Genomic DNA, 27,133 nt, shown 5'->3' with positions numbered 1-27,133 from the left:
GAAGCTGACAAGACAAAGCTCGTAAATTCGGCAGTAATCAAGTTTTTATTCCCTAGAACATGCTAACTGCTACAGCCTTTTTATTTGTACATTACCGGTATTAAATGTATCAAACTAATACAATCTCAGACTTTTAAAAGAGTTTTTTTTTTACATTTACAGATGTGTAGAGACTAATAAAATATCTTTAAACATTTAGCTCAAAAGCTTTTACTTGAAGAGGACTTGAAGCTTATTTGAATCAGTCTCTACTGGGGAAAACCTGTAATAAGAGTACAATTAAACCTGCATGTAAAGAACACCCCTGGGATATGTTAAAAGTGGTCTTTATAGACAGGTGGTTACTCAACACAGGTTTAATTTTACACTATGGTTGAATGGGAAAAGAAATTAGTAGCCTTTCAATTTTTTTTAATAGTGGTCTTTATTGAAAGGTTGTCTTTATCACGGGTTTGACTGTATTCGAAGGTTTGGTCTTAACCATAGCTACAAAGAATTTGCATATTAACCCTCATCAGATAAGCAAATAACAATTTCTCAAAATATTTAAATGGTAACCACAATACATGTAATGAAGCACTTCACCCAACATTTTTCTCAACAGTAGTGCACACCCTGTTCTTTTTATCTCAATACCATTGAGCATAAGACTTCAATTCAAAAATGTCATTTTAATTAATGATCCCCAGTCAAGGCAATGTTTTCCATGATGATTCTACAGACAAAAAAGACAATCTAACAGTAAATGATTCACCCTCTATCTCTGATTCACTTTTGAGAAATTACAAGTTACTTATGGAGGGAGAAAATGTTAACACTAGAGAAAAGTCTAGTAATCTGAATGCTGCTTCATAACCTAAATAGGGTAAAAAATGGTGTTAAGTCCTTATCACACATATCACTTCTGTAACACATGATTTTTCTGTCTTCACAAACATGCAAGGTGTTACACTGGCGCCAGTCTCTGTTGACAAATGGATGCTTTCCATACAACATGCATGCAAATATTTGCTGATTATATTTGTTTAAAATAAAATGTTGCATGACAACTTAACCTATCCAACTTTTGACAGTAATATGCTGCCAGAAAATAAACATTTGGTAAACTTTGCTGAAATTAAAGCCGTCTTGAATGTCTCTAAGACTAAATATTTCATGACTGTCAATCACATAAGATTACGCTATCATGAAATTGATAAATAACTTCTGACAGTTCTGTTTACTGTCTGCTATATATCTATATTTTAAGAGACAGGGTGAAGTTATCTATTACCATACACAGCTTTTTGCCCTTAAAGTCAAACAAGGGATTTATCCCACAGATTTAATAAATCTGTGAGTACTAGATGGTACCATTTGTTATAACTTTTCTGAAAGTGCTAGAATTCACCCAATTTGACCAAAATGTTTTTAAGCAAATGGTGAAGCTGTGTTAATGAACATGTCCACAGTGTTTTAAGCAAGTGGCATCATAGTGTTAATATGTCCACAGTGTTTAAACAAACAGAATTCTTGTGTTTATGAACATGTCCACAGTGTTTTAGGCAAACAATAATGTTATGTTAACTATCATGTCCACAATGTTTAAGCAAATGGTGTTGCTATGTTAATGAACACCTCCACAGTGTTTTAAGCTAGTGGCGTCGTTGTGTTAATGAATATGTCCAGAGTGCTTAAGCAAACGGAATTCTTGTGTTTATGAACGTAACGGTTTAAGCAAATGGCGATGTTATGTTAATGAACATGTCCACAGTGTTTTAAGTAAACACCATTTTTTATCTTAATGAACATACGATGGCATATCTTCTTTAATACTAACAACAATGATTACCCCAACTGTTTGCTCTCCTAGTTGTATTTGTTTTAGCGGTACTCCAGATGAGAACTAGAGCTATCACTAAAGGTGATGAATGTACCCCCTGCATGCACTGACACAGTACATTGCAATTTGACGCACACAAGACTGCATAATTATGTGGACTGTATGTATATAGACTGTATGTATACAGTATAGTAACAAAAAACAAAGTCCCATAACTATGCAGAATATTTATCTAAAAGAACATAACATGCACCATGCACAACTAGGGTTGGTACTGATCACTTGTGTGAAGTTTCATTTAATTGTGTGCAAGGGTTCTGAAGATTAGGTGCGCACAAGATTGCATATGCAGACTGTATGTGCATAGTATGTTAACAAGAAACAAAGTCCCATAACTCTGCAATTTTTGTTGTTGAAAGAACCTAACATGCCCCATGCACAACTACTGTTGTTACTGATCACTTGTGTGAAGTTTCATTAAATTGTGTCAAGGGGATGAGGAGAGATGGTGCACACAAGACTGTGTCTATGTATATAGTATAGTAACAAAAAACAAAGTCCCGTAACTGTGCAAATTTTTTTCTGAAAGAACCTAACATGCCCCATGCACAACTTCTGTTGTTACTGATCACTTGTGTGAAGTTTCATTAAATTGTGTCAAGGGGATGAGAAGAGATGGTGCGCACAAGATTGTGTCTATGTATATAGTAAAGTAACAAAAAACAAAGTCCCATAACTCTGCAATTTTTTTTCTGAAAGAATTTAATATGCCCCATGCACAACTACTGTTGTTACTGATCACTTGTGTGAAGTTTCATTAAATTGTGTCAAGGGGATGAGGAAGATTGTGCCACAAGATTGCGTCTACGGACAGATGGACGGACAGACAGACAACCTGAAACCAGTATATCCCCCCTTACAATTTTGTTGTCGGGGGGCACAAATATATTAGATCTACTATATTTGTCAATAATAACAGATCTGTTATATACAACAGATTTCTTTATATCTTTAACTGTAAAAAATCACCAATATTTCAGGGAATGTATAAGTAAGTACAATGTGTCATTATAACAAACAAGCTCTTCTAGAATCATTATGTACAATTTTCCACTGAATGATACTGCCAGAAAATTATCTGAGCGTTTTTCTTCAATTTTACACAACAGCTGATCTATCTAAGATAAAAATTACGCTATTCCCCAAAGATATTATTGGCTGGGATGAAAAATGTGTAGGCCTTTGTAAGGCAGAGAATCCTAAATAAACATGAGGTATACATCTTTAATTAATATTCAACAGAAGGGAAGATAAGAGATGAAGGCCCTGTATCACTCACTTGACCAACCTTTTACCACAGATGACCAAGTTTCAAGTTTGGCCTAGATTTCATGATGACAAACATTTTTAAACCAAGTAGAAAATATGGTCTCTAGAGACGTTTTTCTATAATTTGACCTTGTGATCTAGCTTTTAACCACAGATATTTCAATTCTGAACTTTACCTAGATTTCAAATAGATTAAAATTCTGAAAAAAAGTTTTATGAATATCGGGCAGAAAATATTGCATCTGAAGTGTTAGCAAAGACTTCTAATATTTGACAGAGTGACCTAGTTTTTGATTCTAGATGACCCAGATTCAAAGTTTTTCAAGACTTGATTTAGGAAAACATTCCAACCAAGTTTCATTAAGGTTGGACCAAAATTGTAACCTCTGGAAGGCTAAATAGTAAAATAGTTGACTGACTACAATAGCTCACTATGAGCACTTTGTGGTCAGGAGAATTTAATTTAGGGAAGAAAGTAGCCTCTAGAGTGTAAAGGTTTTGCTATGATTTGACTTAATGACTTTTTCAGCCTAAAATTCCAGTTTTGAACTAGACCTAGTTTATACAAAGACAAATGTTTTGACAAAGTTTCATGAAAATCTGGCTGTAAATACAGCCTCTAGCTTGCTTACAAGGTTTTCTATTATTTGACCTAGTCACCTTTTTTTCAATCCTAGATGACCCAGTATTGATCATGTAAGAGATTTTATGAAAGCAAATATTCTGACCAAATTTCATCAAGACTGGGTCAAAATACCGACCTCTAGCATGTTAACAGTTAAAATGTTCACAAAGGACAACAGACAAAGGATGATCACAACAGTAGTTTTGAGAGCTACATTCAAACAATGGCAATGATTGAAAGTGACCATTATCAAGAGGGTCATGATGACCCTGGATCACTCACCTGAGTAATATGAGCTACATGTTTCAAATGTCAAACTGATGATTTTTAGAAATGTTTTGAAAGATTTTCCTATGTACAATCAAGTAACCCCTGGGGCGGGGCCAATATCAACCCGGGAGTCATGATTTGAAAAAAGTTTGTAGAAGTCTACTAGGCAATGTTACATATCAAATATCTAAGATCTAGGCCTTCTGGTTTATTTTTAGCAAATTTATGAAGATTTCCCTATGTACAATCAAGTAACCCCTGAGGCTGGGTCAATTTGACCCTGGGGGGGGGGGGGTCAAGATTTGAACAAATTTTGTAGAGGTCCACTAGGCAATGCTACATGTCAAATATCTAAGCTCTAGGCCTTCTGGTTTATTTCTAGAAAATTTTGAAGATTTATCTATGTACAATCAAGTGACCCCATGGGGCGGGGTCAATTTGACCCCGGGGGTCATGATTTGAACAAATTTTGTAGAAGTCTACTAGGTAATGCTACATGTCAAATATCTAAGATCTAGGCCTTCTGGTTTATTTTTAGAAATTTTTTGAAGATTTTCCTATGTAAAATCAAGTGACCCCTGGGGAGGGGTCAATTTTGCCCCAGGGGTCATGATTTGAACAAATTTTGTAGAGGTCCACTAGGCAATGCTACATGTCAAATATCTAAGCTCTAGGCCTTCTGGTTTAATTTTGTAAAAAATTTGAAGATTTTCCTATAGAAATCTATGTAAAATCAAGTGACCCCTGGGGCTGGGTCAATTTTGACCCCGGGGTCATGATTTGAATAACTTTAGTAGAAGTCCACTAGGCAATGCTAAATGTCAAATATCTAAGCTCTAGGGCTTCTGGTTTTTGAGAAGAAGATTTTTTAAGATTTTCCTATGTAAAATCACATGACTCCTGGGGCTAGGTCAATTTTGACCCTGGGGTCATGATTTGAACAAACTTGGTAGAGGTCCACTAGGCAATGCTTCACACCAAATATCTAAGCTCTAGGCTTCTGGTTTTTGAGAAGAAGATTTTTAAAGGTTTTCCTTTCAGTTGCCATGGCAACCAGAGTTCTGATGGAATTCAATTCTTTGAAAAACTTTTGTAGAGCTTCACCCAAGGAACATTCCTGTGAAGTTTGGATGAAATTGGCCTAGCGGTTTATGAGGAGATATGGTTTAAAGTAAAAGTTTACGGACAACAGACGCCAGACGGTGAGTGATCACAATAGCTCACCCTGAGCCTTTGGCCACAATATCCTAGTTACTTGCTTCAAAGGGAATTCAAACCCAAACCTTTGAATATTTCTGCCTGAAAATTCTATTTCCTACCTCAAATAAACCAAGCCCCATTTAAGCCCTATAGGATCCCTGGACAGTATGTGTGTGAAGATTTAGACAACACATAATATTTTGTGCTGTACATACATACAATTTTAAATTTCAGAGATTAAAACTGAACTGACCTTGTTGTACTGCATGCTGTAGTTTTTCCTGATGTTTTCTCGCCATGTTAATATTAACCTGAAACTTCTGCAGAACATGTAACCTGGAAATATAAGAAATCATATGAAGGTTTAATGAGCAGGAAGCCTTGTCTTAAGTTTCAATCCAATACATACAATGCCCAATTACTGAGAAACGAACTTGCACAAAAAGCTATAACAAAGGTGTGACACTGACTCCAGAATGAGGACAACATCTTGTATTATTAGCTAAACAAAGTACCTATTAAAGAACAGCTCCAGGCAACTTTTCAGTTTTGGTAAATCAGTTCCCTTGTAGTTATGGACAAACCTTTCATATAACTGAACATTCCAACGGAGATCCAAAGGGCACTCTGAAAATAAAACAACACTAGTTACAAATGGTAATAATGGGATTCGGTCAAATTTTCCAAACCAGTTAATCAGTACAAATACAGCTGGGTCATTGCACATTCAATTATTGCCAAAATTAGAGCAAAACGTGAACTTTTCCAATTTCGGCGAAGGAATAAGTATTTTGCTAATTTTGAATTCGAAGGACAGGTCAAATTATCACAATTTTGTTTAATAAGAAATGATTTAAAATGCATATTTTGTTAAAAATAGTTAAAAGTGGCAATATTTCAAACTGTAAAGTCTTATCATATCACAGTCAGCTTATACTGAGGGGAGAATGGGGGGCATGGTTAGAATATCAGAATTTATCAATAATAAAGAGTTTGGCTAACAATCATGTTATGGACCATTTATTTATGATTTATTAATACCCAGATTAATCAGCACATCATAACAAGTAGGCAACATTATACAGCATACAAAGTCCAGTATACAAAAAAGTTTCTGTTTCATTATATGAACATTTTGTTCCTTGCAAATCTTATTTTATGTGTCAGTTTTCACTACTTCTAAGTTTCAAAACAGAAATCAAAATCAAGGCTCTCTTTTACCATTAACACAGTTATTTGTTAATGTCAACAAAGTTTCCATGAACTCTGGTGTTGCTGTGGTATTTGTCAAGAGACTGCTTGTCTCCAGTAGACTGGACACTCCATATTTACAGACATCCTCTGACTGGTTGTAGTTTTTACAAAAGTTCTGCAACCAGTCCACATTTAACTGAAGAGTATTCCTTGTTGAAAACTGCAGCAGAAGATTTAGGGCATACTTCAACTTCAGGCTAACATCCATACCCCTGAAACATGATGAATATTTTATATGTATACTTTCTAAGCTTTCTTCCTTTCTTATGCATAGCTTAACATAATTTTCTTAAATAATATCAAACACCCTTTTTTCTTTTACTTTTTCTATGTAATAGCAGAGGTATAATTCTTGATGGGAATATAAGTCTTGGAAAATCTGATATTCTAGAAAATGACGAAATAAAATTAAGAATTATGTGGATTCTTTTTACAGTCCGATTTTGTGATGTTTAACCTTCATGCCTTCACATGATCTTTAACTGTGAGGTTAAAACACTGGACAGCATACTAAGAAACTTTAGCTTTTACCATGGTGACTCTTAAATTCAAATACAAACTAACAAACAAATAATTAACTACCTAGTCCTATGCTCTTCAAGGAGGTGTACAAACATGGCACTATTTCTCATAACCAAAGCACTGGCAGGGTCTGTAGTGTATTCCGACACCCCTGGTAGCTTGACTGGAGTAACTCCCAGCTCTGGTACCAAACTGACATTGTTCACAGCCTCTCTCATTGATTCACATTCCCCGTCTACAATCTCTGAGGATTTCTGTAATACAATTGTGTGACCACCTGTATTTTCTAAAACAAACTCATATGGTATTTCAGCAGCCTTCTATACATGGTTTCTCTTTTAGCAGTATTTTCTGCAGTTTGTTAATAATACATATAGATTATGAGAACCATGAAACAAGCACGTCATGCTCTTTGATAATACCATGTCCTAAGCTTTAAGAGAAAAAACTAAAACAGAAATAACCTGTGAAAACTTGCTTCAACCTTCACTAATTTTCCCATCATTCAAAATACGGTACTCCAAAACTGCTTAATTTAACCTGTGAAAACTTGCTTCAACCTTCACTAATTTTCCCATCGTTCAAAATAATACTCCAAAACTGCTTAATTTCAGGGACATGAGATTTCACGCATTCGGCTAAAACAGCTTATTTGTGGGGATATGAAATTGTTAGAATGAACTTTTGAAATCAAGATTAATGGGAATTTTATTTGTTTGTTGGTATTTAACAATATTTATCAAGAATCCATGAAAGTCAGCCCCTCACAAATGTATGATTTCACAGTGATCTGATAACAAATTATCATGTCATCATTTACCATACTAAAGACTTACTACATAACTTCCAAGTGTCTTCTCTAAAGAAATTTATGGGTCTATATCTGACTATATTTGACCATGAGCCTCTAGCAAAGCGGTAAAGGTTAATGACTTTAATGCTATTGCTTTTTGAACCTTACTCAGGTATGAAAAAATCTTTCATGTAAGGGTGCCATCCAGCTTGTTCGGGTATGTCATATTTTTACATGAGCTTGTTGAGTATGTCAAATTCTTTTATGTGTGGGAGCTTTCCAGCTTGCTAGGGTATGTCAAATTCTTTTATGTGAGGAGCCATCCAACTTATTTCTTTCATGTGGGGAAGCCATTCAACTTGATTGAGGAATGATGCTGGACCTTTTAAGACCCCAACATATTTCAGTACAACCAGTAAACAACTTACCTGCTTTGACTGTGTGTGTCGTTGTCTTTGAACATAAACACTGTAACATGCTGATCTCAATGACCTCTCAAGGTTATTTCCATGGTTACATTGTTGTACAGTTTGCCTGCACACCTGCAGAAGATTCTGCATGCTTGGTTTATCTCCCCTTGGTAACTCTTCAGCAAGGGTGTGATGCAGTTTCAACAACCAATCAAAAACGGGCCTTGACTTCAACCCTGAACTACTGAAGATCTGACGCAAGTCAAAGTCACTGAATAGTTGTCCATCATCCTGAAGAATGAAATACATAATGTTCATGCACCTGTTGTCTAAGTAACAATTTCAATGCAATCATGTTTTACTAATTAAGAAAGAAGCCTATCATAAAAACATTCTGGAGTTATTAAGCAGAAAATTAATCGCAAACAGACTGACAAATGATCAGCATAATCATAAACAAGAGCACCGCAATGTGGAGAAATATACGCCTGAAGGTATTACCTTTGACCCCTAAATGTGACCTTGACCTTGTAGCTAGCCAACCAGAACATGCGCTCTGCACATTAACTTGATGTGGAGAACTTTGTGCCAAGTTTCTTTACAATCCTTCAATCAGTTAAAGAGTTAAAGAGTGGACATGAAACTCACTCATATGACTATTGACCCTTAAGTGTGACCTTGACCTTGAAGCGAGCCATCAAGAACATGCGCTCTGCAGGTTGTCCTGATGTGGTGAACATTTGTGTAAAGTTTCTTTGAAATCCTTCAAGGGGTTTAAGAGTAACAGAGCGGACACGAAATTGCTAACAGATGGATGGACAGACAGACACCAGGGGTATAACATATTACGTCCCTTCAGGTGTATAAAAAACATCCATCTAGCCATTTGGCATAACAGTGATCATGACCTTTAACTAAGAAACCTCATAGTTGAGAGGTGTACATGTTGAATGTGTAATTTACACTAATGTCCACTGTGACCTTGACCTCTGACCAAATCCCTTCAAAAGCAATAGAGGCATCCACTGCTCATTGGCAATATGCCTGCCAAGTTTGAGTATCTTAGGTCAAGGTGTTCTAGAAATTTTGGGAGGGAAAGGTCTTTGAATAACTGTCACTATGAACTTGACCTTTGACCTAAAAAACAATAGGGTCATCCATTGCCAATGGGAAATGAATGTGCCAAGTCTGAGGATTGCACATAACAGTTTTCTCAAGGAATTAACAGGAAATGTTTTTTGTATCAACAGTCATTGTGAACTTGAATTTAGACCATTGACCAGAACTCAAGTGGGTCATCCACTGCCCACAGGCAATATGCCTATCAAGTCTGAGGTCCATATATCAAAGCATTTTTATGTTACTGAGCAGAAACCAAATTGCTAACTAACAGCCAGATACAATGATGGCCAGTGCCATCACATAAAACATTGTTTTAGGTGTGTCATAAATGGAGTTAATACAAAATTAATGGTATGACAAAATGAAAGCACCTCTCCAGGGACAAATATTTCCACTCCTCTATTCCTCATTGCACGAGATATCTCACCATGTCGTGGGTCCATTGATAGAAATAGTCTGAAACATTAAAAATACATTCCATTTTTCACTTCTTAACTTGAAATCAGCTAATACTTTAATACAAAAATTCCTCATGCAGTTGGAAGTTAAGGGATTCTAATGTATTACACAAGATTAATTACTTGAGATTGAAAAGATATAAGTTAGAGAAATACTCCAGTTATCAGGAGTTACCAACGCTCCAAATCAGAAAATATAAAGAATACAGTTAGTGCCAACCCATGTGCTTGAGTCCTAGATGCTCAAGCAAGCAGTGTTTTACTGTAAGAACTAATTGAGACTACTGTCAAACCTGTACTAAGCAGCCAGCCAAGGTAGCCACACACTCTGGATGCTTAAGGCAATTTGGGAAGCTAACTGACTGATGCTAAAGGCAGGTGGCTGCTCAAAACATGCTGAATTAGAACAAAAAGTCAATCTGGGAAGCTAGCTGACTGATGCTTAAGGCAAGTGGCTGCTTCATGCAGGTGGCCACTAAGGCAGGTTCAAATGTATTCTCAACTTCAGGATATAAATGAATGGATGACAATACCTGTACTCACTGAGTCAACGGAAAAATAGCAATCAAGAATGCATACTTTTAATATGCTGCCTGAGCTGTAGACCTTACAAATTTCCTAATTTCTGCATTTTTTAAAGGTCAGTTGAAACAAAGTACCTGAAGTTTGGATGTGGTTTGATTGTTGGTATTTCGCCATCTATAACCCCTCTTTCATTGATGGATAATACTCCATGGGGCTCCAAAAGGGCATTTAGCCTATCCAACACTGAGGCACTGAAAATGAAAAAATCCATAGGTAATTGTTTTTGCACTACAACATATACAGCACTCAAAAGACTTCAGTGAAACTGAACATAACAAGAGGGCCTTGAAGGTCCTGTATCGCTCACCTGACCTAGGAATCATCAAGATTAACATTCTGACCAAATTTCATTAAGATATGGTCATAAATGTGGTCTCTAGAGTGTTAACTAGCTTTTTCTTTGATTTGACGTAGTGACCTAGATTTTGACCCTACATGACCCAGATTCAAACTGGACCTTGAGATCATCAAGATTAAAATTCTGACCAAGTTTCATGAAGATACAGTCATAAATGTTGCCTCTACAGTGTTAACAAGCTTTTTTTTATTTGACCTGGTGACCTAGTTTTTGACCCCAGCTGACCTAATATCAAAATCGTCCAAGATTTTATTGAGGGTAACATTCTGACCAAGTTTCATTAAGATTGGACCAAAATTGTGACCTCTAGAGTGTTAACAAGCTTTTCCTTTGATTTGACCCGGTGACCTAGTTTTTGACCCCATAAGACCCAGATTTGAACTTCACCTATATATCATCAAGATTAACATTCTGACAAGTTTCATGAAGATACAGTCATAAATGTGGCCTCTAGAGTGTTAACAAGCTTTTCCTTTGATTTGACCTAGTGACCTAGTTTTTGACCCCATCTGACCCAGATTTAAACTTGACCTATATATCATCAAGATTAACATTCTGACCAAGTTTCATTAAGATATGGTCATAAATGTGGCCTCTAGAGTGTTAACTAGCTTTTCCTTTGATTTGACCTGGTGACCTAGTTTTTGACCCAACATGACCCAGATTCAAAATGGACCTTGAGATCATCAAGATTAACATTCTGACCAAATTTTATGAAGATACAGTCATAAATGTGGCCTCTACAGTGTTAACAAGCTTTTCCTTTGATTTGACCTGGTGACCTAGTTTTTGACCCCAGATGACCCAATATCGAACTTGTCCAAGATTTTATTGAGGGTAATAATCTCACCAAGTTTCATTAAGATTGGGCCAAAATTGTGACCTCTAGAGTGTTAACAAGCTTTTCCTTTGATTTGACCTGGTGACCTAGTTTTTGACCCCGGCTGACCCAATATTGAACTCGTCCAAGATTTTATTGAGGGTAACACTCTGATAAAGTTTCATGAAGATTGGGCCAAAATTGTGACCTCTAGAGTGTTAAGGTATAGGTCCAGGTTTCAGAGAAAAAAGTTCGAACGTCATCAAATCATAGAAAGAAAGCATTGTTTTACTTGAAAATTTAACAGCGTATAAAACATTTATATTATTCTACAAAACCATTGTCAATTTACTGATATATGTATTGAATTCCGGAAAGGGACTGCATGAAGGGGCCACACTTCTGGACAGTTCAGCGCCTTTAAAAACTCACCATTTTTTAAAAGCTGTTTCACGTCTTCGTTTTGATGCATTTGCAACATCGTGCGAGTGTTTAAACTTTACATAAATAGGTAAAACATCGTTTTTGACAATTGTTTACATTTTTTCTTTACAAATGGCATTCTTATTTAAAGGGGGACAACTCATTAAGAATATTTTAAGTATCCAACTCTGTGGGACAGAACAGTAAAACATGTATTGGACAGATAAGTTGTGTGTCAAGATGCTGTTCATTCGTTAAAAAAATCTGTTGTTTTGTGATATACTGCTAAACCTTAACAAGCTTTTCCTTTGATTTGACCTGGTGACCTAGTTTTTGACCCCTGATGACCCAATATCGAACTCGTCCAAGATTTTATTGAGGGTAACATTCTGACCAAGTTTCATTAAGATTGGGCCAAAATTGTGACCTCTAGAGTGTTATCAGTCAAATTGTTGACGACAACGGACGATGGACACAGGGCGATCACAAAAGCTCACCTTGAGCACTTGCACTTTGTGCTCAGGTGAGCTAAAAAGTTCACTGTATATCATATTCATTTTCATTAAAGAATGTTACCTGCAGAAGTTGACATTGTCAATCAATAGCCAATGCCCCTCCCTCAAAGATCTGACCAATAGGCTATCAATCCATTCAAAAGCCCCACCCCCTTGTCCAGCAACAGCCAATGACAGCTTGTGTTTCAGATGTTCCAGCTTCACCTTCAGTTGACCCATTTTTTCTGTAATCTCTGAATAACAAATTTTACTCTAAAGCACTATTCTACTAGCATTCGAAAGAAAAATACTAGACATAAAATTTATAATATAACGAATGTATAAAAGTCAGAATTCTAGATTTAAGAAGTTCCCAGACTAGTCATAAACTGACTAAGACGCTAGTAAACATTTACATGTGAATTAAAATGAATATTGTGTTTTTCTATAAAAATTAATATTCTTCGTGACTATTTTGTTACTAGCCAAGTCGCTACACATATTTTTTACATAACAGAATAGGAAAACTAGAACACTTAATCCATGTATTTCCATACCTCCCTGCAAGTCAAACTTTCTCCAAGACTTCTTGCAGATACCCATAATTTTCAACAAAGCCACTACTTGATTTTTCATCAGTTCTAATTCTTCAACATTTGACCTTCTGTCACCTGAAGGAAGTTTACATAAATATAAATGACGATAACTTCTATCTGCAGTTACAACACTAGGTTGAAGGGACACTTCGGTGGTTTCGCTTTATTGTAAAAGTATCATTAATAAAATAATCAAATTTGCAAAAAATCATTATTTACTCCCATAAAAAGTAGAGATATACCATTCCACATCTTTATACAGAAATATGACGTAATAAGCTCAATATGAAGGTTGAAGGGTTTATCCAAACTCTGGTCAATAAGATGCATTTCTTTAAGAAGTCGGGACTGAGTAGTTTCACAAGCTTCAAGTTTTTTCAGTAAACAAACCTGACATCTGTTTTGTCTGTATATCTATCCAAAGTTCCTGTAACTTAGCAACTGTATCTAGGCAACCAATGTCATCACTTAGTAGACATTGTTCACATACAGTATTCAAAGTGGAATGAACTTCTGCTGCAAGCTCCTCTAAATGTCTGTTATCATCAGCCTATAATTATAATGTAAACAAAATGTTTACAAAATCTCATTTATACAAAGTGAAATGCTTTCTTCAGCTTTTTCCCTTCTATTATGAGACAGTGTTTACAGCATGACCACACTTTAACCTTTCCCCTAGTTTAGAGCCTGTTTCAGATAGATGAATTTCTGTGTAACTATTATAAAGATGTAACAGATTAAATTATAAGACAGATATATAGAAACTAATTATCAAATGCCTTTAACATGATAGCAACAGGACTAAAACTGCATGTTTTTCATCTTTGTTTTTCAATCTATACTTTCATTTGAAATTGTTCAATATACATTTGTATTGAAAATGTAATTCTAAATATTTCTTTATCTTGTATTTTTCAGACTGGAGATGTCTTTCCAGAATTCTTCTATTACAGAACCAGACAACTCTAATCATAGTGTCCCAGCCTATATTCTACTTGGAGTAACCTCCCTTGGTTGTCTTGGTAATGCAATTGCCATAGTAATCATCCTGGTATTCCGAAAGTTCCGGAAATCATCAACAGCTTTCATATGTCACCAGTGTTTCCTTGACCTTGTGAAGGGCCTGTACAATTTTTTATATGGATTTCATCTGATAAGGCAGACGGAGGTACCAGCATGCCACGCAATAGGGGCATCTTACGTTCTATTTGTAACTGTGTCTGCTTACAATTTATTAGCAATAGTTGTCAATGAAGAGTGTGAAATGCAGAGACCATCAAAACACAGGGAAAAGAACCATTTTTGTGTGGTGTTTGGAATTGCTATTCTCTGGTTCACTTGTGTACTTATACATATGGGTGTGGCATTTTTACCAAAAGAACCAGAATTTATCCCCGGTGTGGGCAGCTGTATGTTTTCATATGGAACACCAAGCAACCTTGTTTTACATATTCTATGGATCATTCTTATATCCATGGCAATATTTCTCACTTTGATGCATTTTTTGTCAATGTACTGCAGAGTGAGATTTAAAGCAAAAAGTTTGAAATGGGCACTAATTCACAGGTCATTGCTGAGGGACGTATTTACAAGCTCCAGCCATGACCTTGATCCTAAAACTGTCCAAAAGAGTTGCCATAGCAACAATTTATACACACACCTTTACCTCAGAAGAATCAAAATCTTAACAGTTATGGTACTGAGTTTCATAGCATTCTGGTACCCTTTATTCTTGCTGACAATTGTGGACTATAAATTTAAATCCTCTAAACATATCTACCAGGGACTCACAATTCTATCATGGTGTCATCCGGCAACAACATCAATATTCACATTCCTTATTCTACATGATATGTCAAGCAAAGACGGTCTCATGAGAAGAATTTATTCAAATGTATATCCCATGATGCAACAGTACAGAGACCCTTCAAATCATCCGATCATATGCAACGACTGGGAGGGAGCTAACTCTGGCATCCTGAACACTCACTTCAACGAAAGTATACTTAGAGGTCAAGGTCACAGTCAAAATTTAGTGAATAATGAGACAGATTTCTCTATCATACAAAGCAATCAAGAATGTCAAATGTTGTTACAGTGTGACTCAGTAGATCAGAATTTAATCGCAAATGACCTTGACCCTGACTCTGCAGCAGAAGATATTTTAGTTGTGAAAAGTGATATGCAGATGCCACTTGTGATAGAACAGTGGGACAGTTCTCCAACTAGTCCTGGGAAACAAAGGAAAAACTAATAGAAGGACAGTTTACCAACTTGTCCTGGAAAACAAGGAAAAAAACATTTGTACAGTTCTCGAACTAGTCCTGAGAAACAACTGGACTTAAAACAGCCAAACTGCAAAGTTAACACAGAGATTGACAATGTGACAACTGTCAGGCAAGTCTTTCACACAGTAGTCATCTGCCTTTTGCATAAAGCAAGACAAGACAAAATAGATCAAACATTTTGAAAATAGTGACTACTGAGAGAGGGGCAAAAGAAATTATGTAAGAGAAAACTACAGAGGAGAGTTGAAACTGGATATTTAAAATCCTTTTGGACAATTAGAAAGTTTAAACCAACATCATTTCAAACTAAACAAGCTTTAGTAAAGGCTGAAATGGTAAATTTGATTTTGAGGCTGGGAGTTAGTTCAAGTTATCGAATTTTAACCATATGACATATGTTTTGTGTATATGAAATGTTTTAAATCTTCAAAGAGTAAAGAAAATTCTGAAAGGGTAAAAGTGATTCACTGAACTTCGTTTATCTAAATTTTGCAAAGAACCTTTTCCAGATGGTTAAACATGTCATAAAGATTGTTTTAATCTATAAACAAAATCTACATACTTGTTCAAATCCTCCAAGAAGTTCCGTCGTATCCATGGCACTATTCATCGCCAGAACATTCAGCTGGTTCCCAGACAGCTGAGCAAGGATTTCTACAACACTCGACTTCCCACAATTAGAGGGACCAACCTGTTTAACATATGTACATTTACAAAATTTCATGTACTTTCCTAACAGACCTTAGTACATAATGAAAATTTTAAAATGTCTATCAATATATCAATATATTTACTCTGTTTACACTACTGACTATATAGCACACATGACACTGTATTTCAAAGAATTAAAAAAAAAATATGTGCACATATATGTTCTCATCACAATGAATTTAATATTTTGTTTGTAGATGTTGAGTTCTGATGCACTGAAAGTAATATGTATAGGTGTCACTTGCATATCCTCTTTTTTAGGGTTGCGCCAGTTACATAACTGGTAAGTAGACACTAGTTGTCACATGGCAGTGGCACATGTCAGTATGGATACAAATCCTAGTTTCTCAATTCAATCATAATTAATTCAATCTATGGTTGCCTATCTATTTGTATGTATAGGATTTCATTATGTGTAAAACTAGAATGTATCTAAAGTGTAAAACTTTTACACTGCAATATACTAGAGACAGATGTTATAGAAATGTCTAACACAAATGCATACACTCTTGTGCAGTGGAATTTCAAAAGATGCATACCAGAATGGCCATCCAATTCATTTCTACACATTTCATAAGAGATTCCAGAGGTTGTAAACTGTGATGTAACATCTCCATGGAAACACTTCTGTTCTTTTTAAGATGACCTTCACCTCTGACCTTGAGGAATGAATGACCTATTTGAACCAGATGACCTCCATGGTGAAACATTTTGGTGGAATGGTAAGATTCAAATTCAGCTGGGAAAGTATTTCTATACAAGTCATATACCTGAAAAACAGAATAATCAGTTGTGATCCAAACACTTGTATACCCATTTATAAACATTTCAACACTGTTTTCATTAATCAAATAGTTTGTTCCCATATAGGTTTAAAGCCATTTTTTCAGAGGTAGTTTGTAAGTCTATGACCCTACTACTGTTTGTAGGTTACTTAACAATGTGTACTTTTTCTGCTCAAGTAAGCAGCAATTCACCCAAATGAATCCGAGGTTGAGCAACAATTCACCCACATGAATCTGAGGTGGAGCAACAATTCACCACATGAATCTGAGGTGGAGCAACAATTCATCCATATGAAGCAGAAGTTGAGCAAGTATTCTCCCACATGAATCAAAGGTGGAGGAACAATTTATCCACATGAATCAGAGGATGAGTTATAGTTCATCCACATGAATCGGAAGTGGAGTTACAATTCACCTACATGAATCAAAGGTGGAGTTACAATAATGAATTCAACCACATGAATCAGAGGTGGAGCAACAATTCACCCACACGAATCAGAGGTGGAGCAGAAATAGCTTTGATGTATTTTCTGTTTTCAGTGAAGCACCAAGAACAGTTTTCATTGCTTTGGGACTAATTATTGATTTGGTTTATATGGCACACCAAAACAGTACAGGTTACTATTATATGGCACCAACCAGGTGTAAAAAGTTTGGTTTCAAATCTCATATAATTATATAAACATAAAAAAATGAGGTATAGACTCAAAACTTTTATACCTGCTGGAATCATAAAGTAACACTGTCAAAACCCTATTAGTCATCTCTAACAATCATAAAAGGGAAAGGCAGCGATTCTTTTCATAAACAAATTGTCCCAAAACCACATGGAACTAGTAAGGGACTGAATTCAAGGTCTCTCAACTTGTTGTTACAAGCTTTCCCTGGAGGAGAATCAAGAAGAGGAAAACGGCCATTCAAAGAGGCAAGGCGACGGTAATTAATCTATCAAAAAGAAAATTATCCGATGCTGACTATATCCTGTTAGGTAAGGGTCTTTCTTTTGTACCAAAGCTTAAAAGCCACGACAAAGTTAAATTAGCAGAGGAAACATTTAGATTCTATCGACGTTTGAGACTGAAAGAATATTTTTTCAATGATAATAACAATAACGACCAAAATGATAAAGAAAAAACTTTCTTCAACAAAAAGCAGTCAACGTTCATTCCGAAGCAAGGTCGTGATGAATATCTTGATTTCTATATTGAGGCAATTCACCAGGAAATACTCCAGTCATCAAAACAGTCGAGATATTCAAATATCACAAAAGAAGAACTCTCTAGTTTACATTCTCTAGCGAATGACAGAGATATTGTAATAAAAAAGGCAGACAAATCGGCAAATATTGTGATAATGAACACTGATGAGTATCAACAGGAAGTACATAGACATCTCAACAATGACAAGTATTACGAAAAACTTGATAGCAATATTGCAGAAACAGTGAAACGTAATGTATGTGAATGTATGGATGAAATTTCCGAATGTGAAGAATTTTTGAAAGAGGAATTTGACACTTTTCCAGAAAAGATACGTATACCCCATTTTTACATTTTACCCAAACTACATAAATGTAAAGATAATTCTTTGCCATTAGGATATCCAGGTAGGCCCATAGTATCTGCATGAAATTCCCCTACTGATAACATATCTAAATATCTAGATTATGTATTGCAACCACATATGCAATCATTACCTTCGTATGTCAAAGATACTACGGATTTCCTTTCAAAACTAAGAATTGCAGTTTATCATCCAACAGTTATTTGGTGACTTTGGATGTAACCTCTCTATATACGAACATTCCACATGATGAGGGTATTGAAGCCTGCAGATTTTTCTTAAACAGGGACAAGAGTCTGTCTGATACTAGTTTGTCCGTAGAAAGTATATGTAAACTTATTGAACTTACACTTAAGAATAACCATTTTCAGTTCAATGGTGATGATTACATTCAAACAATGGGGACGGCCATGGGCAGTCCGTTCGCCCCTACCTATGCATCATTGTTCATGGGTAAGTTAGAGCAAGACTTTTTACAAAGCCAGCAGCTGAAACCTACTTTGTGGCTTCGGTTTCTGGATGATGTTTTCATGATCTGGGATCATTCACTCGACGAACTGAATAGCTTTGTTAAAGCCCTTAATGAATTACATAGCTCTATTAAATTCACGTATGAAATTTCAACGAAACATGTGTCATTCCTGGATGTTGATCTTACGAAAGATACCAGTAATAACATATGCACCAATGTACATGTTAAAAATACTAACATCCATCAGTACCTTCTCTACTCCTCCAATCATCCAAAGACTTGTAAAGACGGTATTCCCTACAGTCAGGCTAAGCGATATCGTCGTATTATATCTGACGATAATCAATTGCTAAATCTCTGGACACTCTACGTGAATTTTTCAAATCCAGAAATTACCCAGACAGTGTAATAGATGCTGCATTTAACAAGATGCATAATGTTACACAAGACGAAGCTCTGAAATACAATAACAATTCTGATCAGGTTGATATTGTGCCTTTTGTTACTGAATATAATCCCTCCCTCCCTAACATTGGTAGTATAATACATAAATACTGGGATTTATTTAAACTATCGCCAAATGTATCAGTCCAACAGTTGCATTCCTCTAGACCCGTGTTAGCATACAAACGTGGTAAAAATCTTAAAGACTTCCTTGTAAGTCTAGATATTCTGCAATGCCCCCTACCCCCATCAGCGCCCGTTCCAGCAAATGCTACCGACCTAGATGTACACATTGTAGCAAAATAGTAGAAACTGATGAATTCGTTAGTTCTTCTAATTCTTCGATGTATAAACTTAGATTTAATACAGACTGCACATCATCAAATGTCATTTATGTCATAACTTGTAAAAAATGCAACATGCAATATGTGGGTCAAACACGACAACAGGTTTCTAAACGTATGAACAGTCATAAATTTGACATTAACAATTTCAGCGATCCAGCATATGCTAGCGGTGTGGCTGCCCATTTCAACAGTACTCATCACAATTTAGATGATTTCAGTTTTTTACCAATTGACATTGTTGATAATGATTTAGATAGGTTATTACGTGAAACGTCCTGGATTCACCGGTTAAATACCGTGCAACCATCTGGCATGAACACCAGCGTATAGTTTACTATGTGATAACAGTTACCAAGTAACATTTAATAGGGTCTTATATACTAACTTTTTCATAATATCCCTACAGATTAAATATTTTCACTGTATAGTATTGTTTTTAATATATTTTCTAACTTTAAAATAATATTAACAATTTTTTGTAGAAGTTAAGAATATATCGGCTCTATTTTCCAGCATTTTGATATTTATTGCCGTTTTATTACTCCCCTTATTACTGCTTCAAGGTTCCCTTTTCCTCCGTTTGACTGCATTTTGTCTTTAATCGTATTTTAATGAAAGTTTTTAATTTTTTGATTGTTTCTGTAATTATATATGTGCGGTTTAGCTTTTAAATTAATGTTATTTTACTATTTATATAATTATAAGTAGATCAATCGTTAATTCTCGCTTATGCTTCACATGTATACTTCAAAATTTGTCATTTAGATATGTTGGGTTTTATTTTTTCTCTGCTTCATATTGAAGAAATATGTTTTCGATAAATACCCGCCGTATCATTATGATCCGTATCTATATGTACATTAATACAAATATATTCTATATTTGCGCTTTTTGTCACGTTGACGTTCGCGTCCAAACGGACGTGACGTCGTTTGTTTTGTAAGTTGTTATTTCTGACGAAGACATAAAGGTCGAAACTAGTAAAGAATGTGTTGTCTTGGTATTTTTAAATCCTTTTGATCTATTAACTAAATATAACCAAGATTTTGCATCCAATATGAGGGATCCACGCAACAACCTACAAAAAGTCGCATTAAAACAGATGAAATGTCGTCTTCATGAACAATTTCTGCAAAAGTGCATAAACAATGAAGTAATTCCAAAGGGTCTCCGACTGAAAATGAAGATCAACACAAGCTCAGGTTCTAAAGATCTCCAAACTTATGTTGATAACCTTCTTAGGAAGGTTTCACTAGATATCATGAAGAGAATCGTGGAGGACCAACAGCGTCACGCCTTGGACCTATCAAATACAATCGAAGAACAAAGGAAAATTGCGAGAAATCAACTTTCAGACGATCAATTGTTCGATGTTGAAACTGAAATATCAGACAAAACAGAAAGAGAGAAAGAAACTGTTAAAGAGAGACATGAAAAGAAGCTGTCAATCCTATTAAAGGAAAGTGAGGTGCTTTCACAACCACTTCAAAGTAATGAATCTGAATCATCAGAATCAAACAAATCAGGCAGGGCACGTCGTAGAAAGAGTAATAAAAGAAACCAAAGCCAGCACCACGTAACTCAAGAAAAAATGATCTGAAGCCGCCCTCAGATAGAAATACTAAAGAATCGTCTTCAGCTGAGAAGAAATGTTCACCAAAAACTACGGAAGCGGCAACTCCAGAACCTACGACAGATAGAAATTCAAAAAACGTAAGAGCCCCGGGCACCAAAAGCAACTTATGCAGAGGCCACACGAACGGGGCGACAATAGCCCAGAATCAGCTGAATCAAACGCTACAAGACCTAACGAAACTGCTCAAAATAGTTGTCGAAAGGCAAGCCGACGTTTCGTCAGGGCCAAAAATAAGAACGCATGGAGGAGAATCAAGAAGAGGAAAACGGCCATTCAAAGAGGCAAGGCGACGGTAATTAATCTATCAAAAGAAAATTATCCGATGCTGACTATATCCTGTTAGGTAAGGGTCTTTCTTTTGTACCAAAGCTTAAAAGCCACGACAAAGTTAAATTAGCAGAGGAAACATTTAGATTCTGTCGACGTTTGAGACTGAAAGAATATTTTTTCAATGATAATAACAATAACGACCAAAATGATAAAGAAAAAACTTTCTTCAACAAAAAGCAGTCAACGTTCATTCCGAAGCAAGGTCGTGATGAATATCTTGATTTCTATATTGAGGCAATTCACCAGGAAATATCCCAGTCATCAAAACAGTCGAGATATTCAAATATCACAAAAGAGAACTCTCTAGTTTACATTCTCTAGCGAATGACAGAGATATTGTAATAAAAAAGGCAGACAAATCGGCAAATATTGTGATAATGAACACTGATGAGTATCAACAGAAGTACATAGACATCTCAACAATGACAAGTATTACGAAAAACTTGATAGCAATATTGCAGAAACAGTGAACGTAATGTATGTGAATGTATGGATGAAATTTCCGAATGTGAAGAATTTTTGAAAGAGGAATTTGACGCTTTTCCAGAAAAGATACGTATACCCCATTTTTACATTTTACCCAAACTACATAAATGTAAAGATAATTCTTTGCCATTAGGATATCCAGGTAGGCCCATAGTATCTGCATGCAATTCCCCTACTGATAACATATCTAAATATCTAGATTATGTATTGCAACCACATATGCAATCATTACCTTCGTATGTCAAAGATACTACGGATTTCCTTTCAAAACTTAAGAATTGCAGTTTATCATCCAACAGTTATTTGGTGACTTTGGATGTAACCTCTCTATATACGAACATTCCACATGATGAGGGTATTGAAGCCTGCAGATTTTTTCTTAAACAGGGACAAGAGTCTGTCTGATACTAGTTTGTCCGTAGAAAGTATATGTAAACTTATTGAACTTACACTTAAGAATAACCATTTTCAATTCAATGGTGATGATTACATTCAAACAATGGGGACGGCCATGGGCAGTCTGTTCGCCCCTACCTATGCATCATTGTTCATGGGTAAGTTAGAGCAAGACTTTTTACAAAGCCAACAGCTGAAACCTACTTTGTGGCTTCGGTTTCTGGATGATGTTTTCATGATCTGGGATCATTCACTCGACGAACTGAATAGCTTTGTTAAAGCCTTTAATGAATTACATAGCTCTATTAAATTCACGTATGAAATTTCAACGAAACATGTGTCATTCCTGGATGTTGATCTTACGAAAGATACCAGTAATAACATATGCACCAATGTACATGTTAAAAATACTAACATCCATCAGTACCTTCTCTACTCCTCCAATCATCCAAAGACTTGTAAAGACGGTATTCCCTACAGTCAGGCTAAGCGATATCGTCGTATTATATCTGACGATAATCAATTTGCTAAATCTCTGGACACTCTACGTGAATTTTCAAATCCAGAAATTACCCAGACAGTGTAATAGATGCTGCATTTAACAAGATGCATAATGTTACACAAGACGAAGCTCTGAAATACAATAACAATTCTGATCAGGTTGATATTGTGCCTTTTGTTACTGAATATAATCCTCCCTCCCTAACATTGGTAGTATAATACATAAATACTGGGATTTATTTAAACTATCGCCAAATGTATCAGTCCAACAGTTGCATTCCTCTAGACCCGTGTTAGCATACAAACGTGGTAAAAATCTTAAAGACTTCCTTGTAAAGTCTAGATATTCTGCAATGCCCCCTACCCCCATCAGCGCCCGTTCCAGCAAATGCTACCGACCTAGATGTACACATTGTAGCAAAATAGTAGAAACTGATGAATTCGTTAGTTCTTCTAATTCTTCGATGTATAAACTTAGATTTAATACAGACTGCACATCATCAAATGTCATTAAGTATGTCATAACTTGTAAAAAATGCAACATGCAATATGTGGGTCAAACACGACAACAGGTTTCTAAACATATGAACAGTCATAAATTTGACATTAACAATTTCAGCGATCCAGCATATGCTAGCGGTGTGGCTGCCCATTTCAACAGTACTCATCACAATTTAGATGATTTCAGTTTTTTACCAATTGACATTGTTGATAATGATTTAGATAGGTTATTACGTGAAACGTCCTGGATTCACCGGTTGAATACCGTGCAACCATCTGGCATGAACACCAGCGTATTGTTTACTATGTGATTTCGGTTACCAAGTAACATTTAATAGGGTCTTATATACTAACTTTTTCATAATATCCCTACAGATTAAATATTTTCACTGTATAGTATTGTTTTTAATATATTTTCTAACTTTAAAATAATATTAACAATTTTTGTAGAAGTTAAGAATATATCGGCTCTATTTTCCAGCATTTTGATATTTTATTGCCGTTTTATTACCTCCCCTTATTACTGCTTCAAGGTTCCCTTTTCCTCCGTTTGACTGCATTTTGTCTTTAATTGTATTTTAATGAAAGTTTTTAATTTTTTGATTGTTTCTGTAATTATATATGTGCGGTTAGCTTTTAAATTAATGTTATTTTACTATTTATATAATTATAAGTAGATCAATCGTTAATTCTCGCTTATGCTTCACATGTATACTTCAAAATTTGTCATGTAGATATGTTGGGTTTTATTTTTTCTCTGCTTCATATTGAAGAAATATGTTTTCGATAAATACCCGCCGTATCATTATGATCTGTATCTATATGTACATTAATACAAATATATTCTATATTTGCGCTTTTTGTCACATTGACGTTCGCGTCCAAACTGACGTGACGTCGTTTGTTTTGTAAGTTGTTATTTCTGACGAAGACATAAAGGTCAAAACTAGTAAAGAATGTGTTGTCTTGGTATTTTTAAATCCTTTTGATCTATACAAACAATGCAATTTCAACATATATACTTTGACTTCCGTTGGAAAGAGCATGAAAAAGCCACAAATATATATAACCAGCCTTGAAAGGTCCCCATTTTCTCCTCCCCACTCCCCCATTCACCTAATAATAGTACAAATTCACCTCTGGAAAAGACCACTTCTACAAGACATGTGTGACAATGTGTGCTCTAACTTCATACTGATAACCAGATTATAGTACAGAAAGGTTTTACACATGGAGAAGTAAATATTGTATAAACCTGCTGTTTGTCAGCTACAGTCCTCATCCTCTCAGCATACACAAGTCCAACATATTCCCCGGGATTATAGCTACCTGCACTCTGAAAATATACACAAGACAGGTGTCAAACTGTCCCAATATATGCCAGACACAGCAAATTCTTTTTCACATTAAAAATACTCTACTCAATGAGCAGACAATATGTAAACTTTTCTCAAATTTGACAAATTCAAGGGCCATAACTCTAAACAATACTTACCAAAACTGGCTGGTAATCAAACTGGACCTAGATTTTAAAAATATACATTCTATATAAGCACGGCTGAGATCAATGAAATAATACTCTAGGAATGGAGTGGACACTGTTTGTTTCTTTTTTGTAATTCTGATAATTTACGGGCCATAACTGAGGCAATACTAATCTGAATTGACCATGATGCAGAACATGGCCTCGGTAAGATACAAATTCTGTGTAAACCTGATATAGCTCAAGGCAAAATAATGTGTAATCCTGATATAGCTCAAGGCAAAATACTCTAGCAGTTTAGTGAACACTGTCAATTTTCTCAATTTTGAGTAATTCAAGAGTCATAACTCCAGAGTGACTAAGACTATCTGGCTGGTTACCAAACTTGGGCAAGATATTATGCATATCAAAATTCTGATTAAGTTTGATATACACTGGATAAAAACTGCTAAAGTTATTAAACAGACACTTGACAATTTTCACAACTTTTAAGTAATTTAAGGACCATAACTCAACAGAGACTAGGACTACCTGACTGGCTATCAAACTTGGACAAGATATTGTGCCCATAAACATTCTGACCGAGTTTTGTGAATACTGGATAAAAACTACTCATGTTTAAAAATGGGCAATGTCAATTTATGCAATTCTGAGCATTCAAGAGTAACTTTTCTGATGACACCACCACCAACTGTGGTTGATCCAATATAATATCCAATTTCATGGGCATATCAAAAATTTTTATGCTTGTTGTCTATTAAGTTATATAAAATGTCTTTAATATAATTGTTACACCAATGTTATTTTCATAAAATATGACAGCAATACCTGGTTCTCAATCAGTAAGTCACACCATCTGAATAGATCCCTGAGGTTGAACTCCCAAGGACTTCCTTTCTGACCCCACAGACCCTTTATCACTGTATCTTCATATATCTGGAATAGTTTTAAATATTTTTTTGAATGAGCATTTAACTGTTCATATAAATGTTACAAATTTATGTAAAACAATTGCAAAACATATCAGACTTCTGAGGCAAGTACGTATCTTTATCTAAACACATTTATTTAAATTCCATTAAGAAAAAACTTGTTAACCATTTTAATCATTCTCTTGTCAGCTTTTTTGATAAAAACCAGTTCTTGGTCCTAAGGTACCTTCTTTTTTGTTTAGAGTCACGCCAACATAAGACTCCAGTTGCCCATAGCGGCCTTGGTTAAGGTATGGGCTGGCACCTGGGTAGAACCACCTACCTTCTGTAAACAAGTTAGATGGCTTCCTCACATGAAGAATTCTACATTCGAAGCAATGTTTCTTAATCAAATCAATGAGGGCAAGTGATTCAGACTTTACCATTCAGCCGTGGATGCCCAGGTACTAACGTAATAAAACTTACTTTAGATGACAGTCTCACACTGAAGCACATGATGTGTTGTTTCCAAGCACAGTTTCGACACTGACCAATGATAAGGTTGCATTCTGTGCCTGGTCACTGACTCTCCTCACAACCTGAATCTTTTAAAACTTCTAGTAGTAAATACATAAAAGAGTCAGTAAACAACAGATTTCATTACCATCGAAACACTGTTGTTCAAAAAGTGTTAATTACCTGCATATTAAAGCTGACCATGTAGTTGAGGATGTCAAGGGGTATATCTGGATACATTGTACTTGCTATAAACATCAGATCTGTCCTCTTTAATGGTTCAACATAAACCTAAAGAAAGAACATTTATCAATAATATATTATACATTATCCTTGGAACCTTAAAGGTGGTCAATCACATTTAAACAACATTTAATGACATTTTTTACTTTTTGTATATTCTGGTAGAGAATTATTTAAGAAACAAAAAGACCGATTACATAGAGTTAGATTCCTATTTGAAATGTATATTTTATTGTTTTTATAAAATTTTGTAATTACTCCCCTTTAATATGAAAGTATATAAAAAGCTGGGTATTTCTTTTTATTTCGATACAATATCTAGTTTTACATTTGCATTTGATAGACATATCAACTATTGAACAATCTGAACCAAAATGCAAGTTTTAAAGCTGTGTGTAGCTTCTGAATTCATTTATTTCCAATCTATCTTGGTTGCGCA

At 35.4% G+C, this 27,133-nt stretch overlaps 2 protein-coding genes across 4 annotated transcripts in view; one reads left to right on the top strand and one right to left on the bottom strand.

The window, feature by feature from the left end:
• The window catches only part of LOC123552623 (midasin-like), a 143,925-nt gene that overhangs the window by 74,781 nt on the left and 42,011 nt on the right, over positions 1-27,133 (bottom strand). For all 3 annotated transcript variants that reach the window (XR_008370465.1, XM_053540242.1, XM_053540243.1), the window contains exons 36-50: positions 26,635-26,742; positions 25,853-25,960; positions 24,797-24,877; positions 16,620-16,850; positions 15,932-16,060; positions 13,472-13,631; positions 13,043-13,156; positions 12,568-12,739; positions 10,465-10,581; positions 9,719-9,803; positions 8,244-8,516; positions 7,083-7,276; positions 6,468-6,712; positions 5,762-5,873; positions 5,500-5,582 (exon numbers count right to left, since the gene is read on the bottom strand). Coding sequence is in view for 2 of the 3 variants with exons in the window: in XM_053540242.1 (XP_053396217.1) it covers positions 5,500-5,582; positions 5,762-5,873; positions 6,468-6,712; positions 7,083-7,276; positions 8,244-8,516; positions 9,719-9,803; positions 10,465-10,581; positions 12,568-12,739; positions 13,043-13,156; positions 13,472-13,631; positions 15,932-16,060; positions 16,620-16,850; positions 24,797-24,877; positions 25,853-25,960; positions 26,635-26,742 (2,212 nt within the window). In the remaining variant the exon portion in view is untranslated. The remainder of the gene's footprint in view (positions 1-5,499; positions 5,583-5,761; positions 5,874-6,467; positions 6,713-7,082; positions 7,277-8,243; positions 8,517-9,718; positions 9,804-10,464; positions 10,582-12,567; positions 12,740-13,042; positions 13,157-13,471; positions 13,632-15,931; positions 16,061-16,619; positions 16,851-24,796; positions 24,878-25,852; positions 25,961-26,634; positions 26,743-27,133) is intronic.
• Positions 14,006-15,893, top strand: LOC123550879 (uncharacterized). Its single transcript, XM_045339344.2, has one exon. The coding sequence runs from the start codon at positions 14,007-14,009 to the stop codon at positions 15,333-15,335; it is 1,329 nt and encodes a 442-aa protein (XP_045195279.2). The 5' UTR covers position 14,006; the 3' UTR covers positions 15,336-15,893.

Source organism: Mercenaria mercenaria, chromosome 4 (genome assembly GCF_021730395.1).
Source record: "Mercenaria mercenaria strain notata chromosome 4, MADL_Memer_1, whole genome shotgun sequence".
NCBI lineage: Eukaryota > Metazoa > Mollusca > Bivalvia > Venerida > Veneridae > Mercenaria > Mercenaria mercenaria.
The sequence above is the reverse complement of the archived record's forward strand: the minus strand, read 5'-3'. Positions and strand labels throughout refer to the sequence as shown.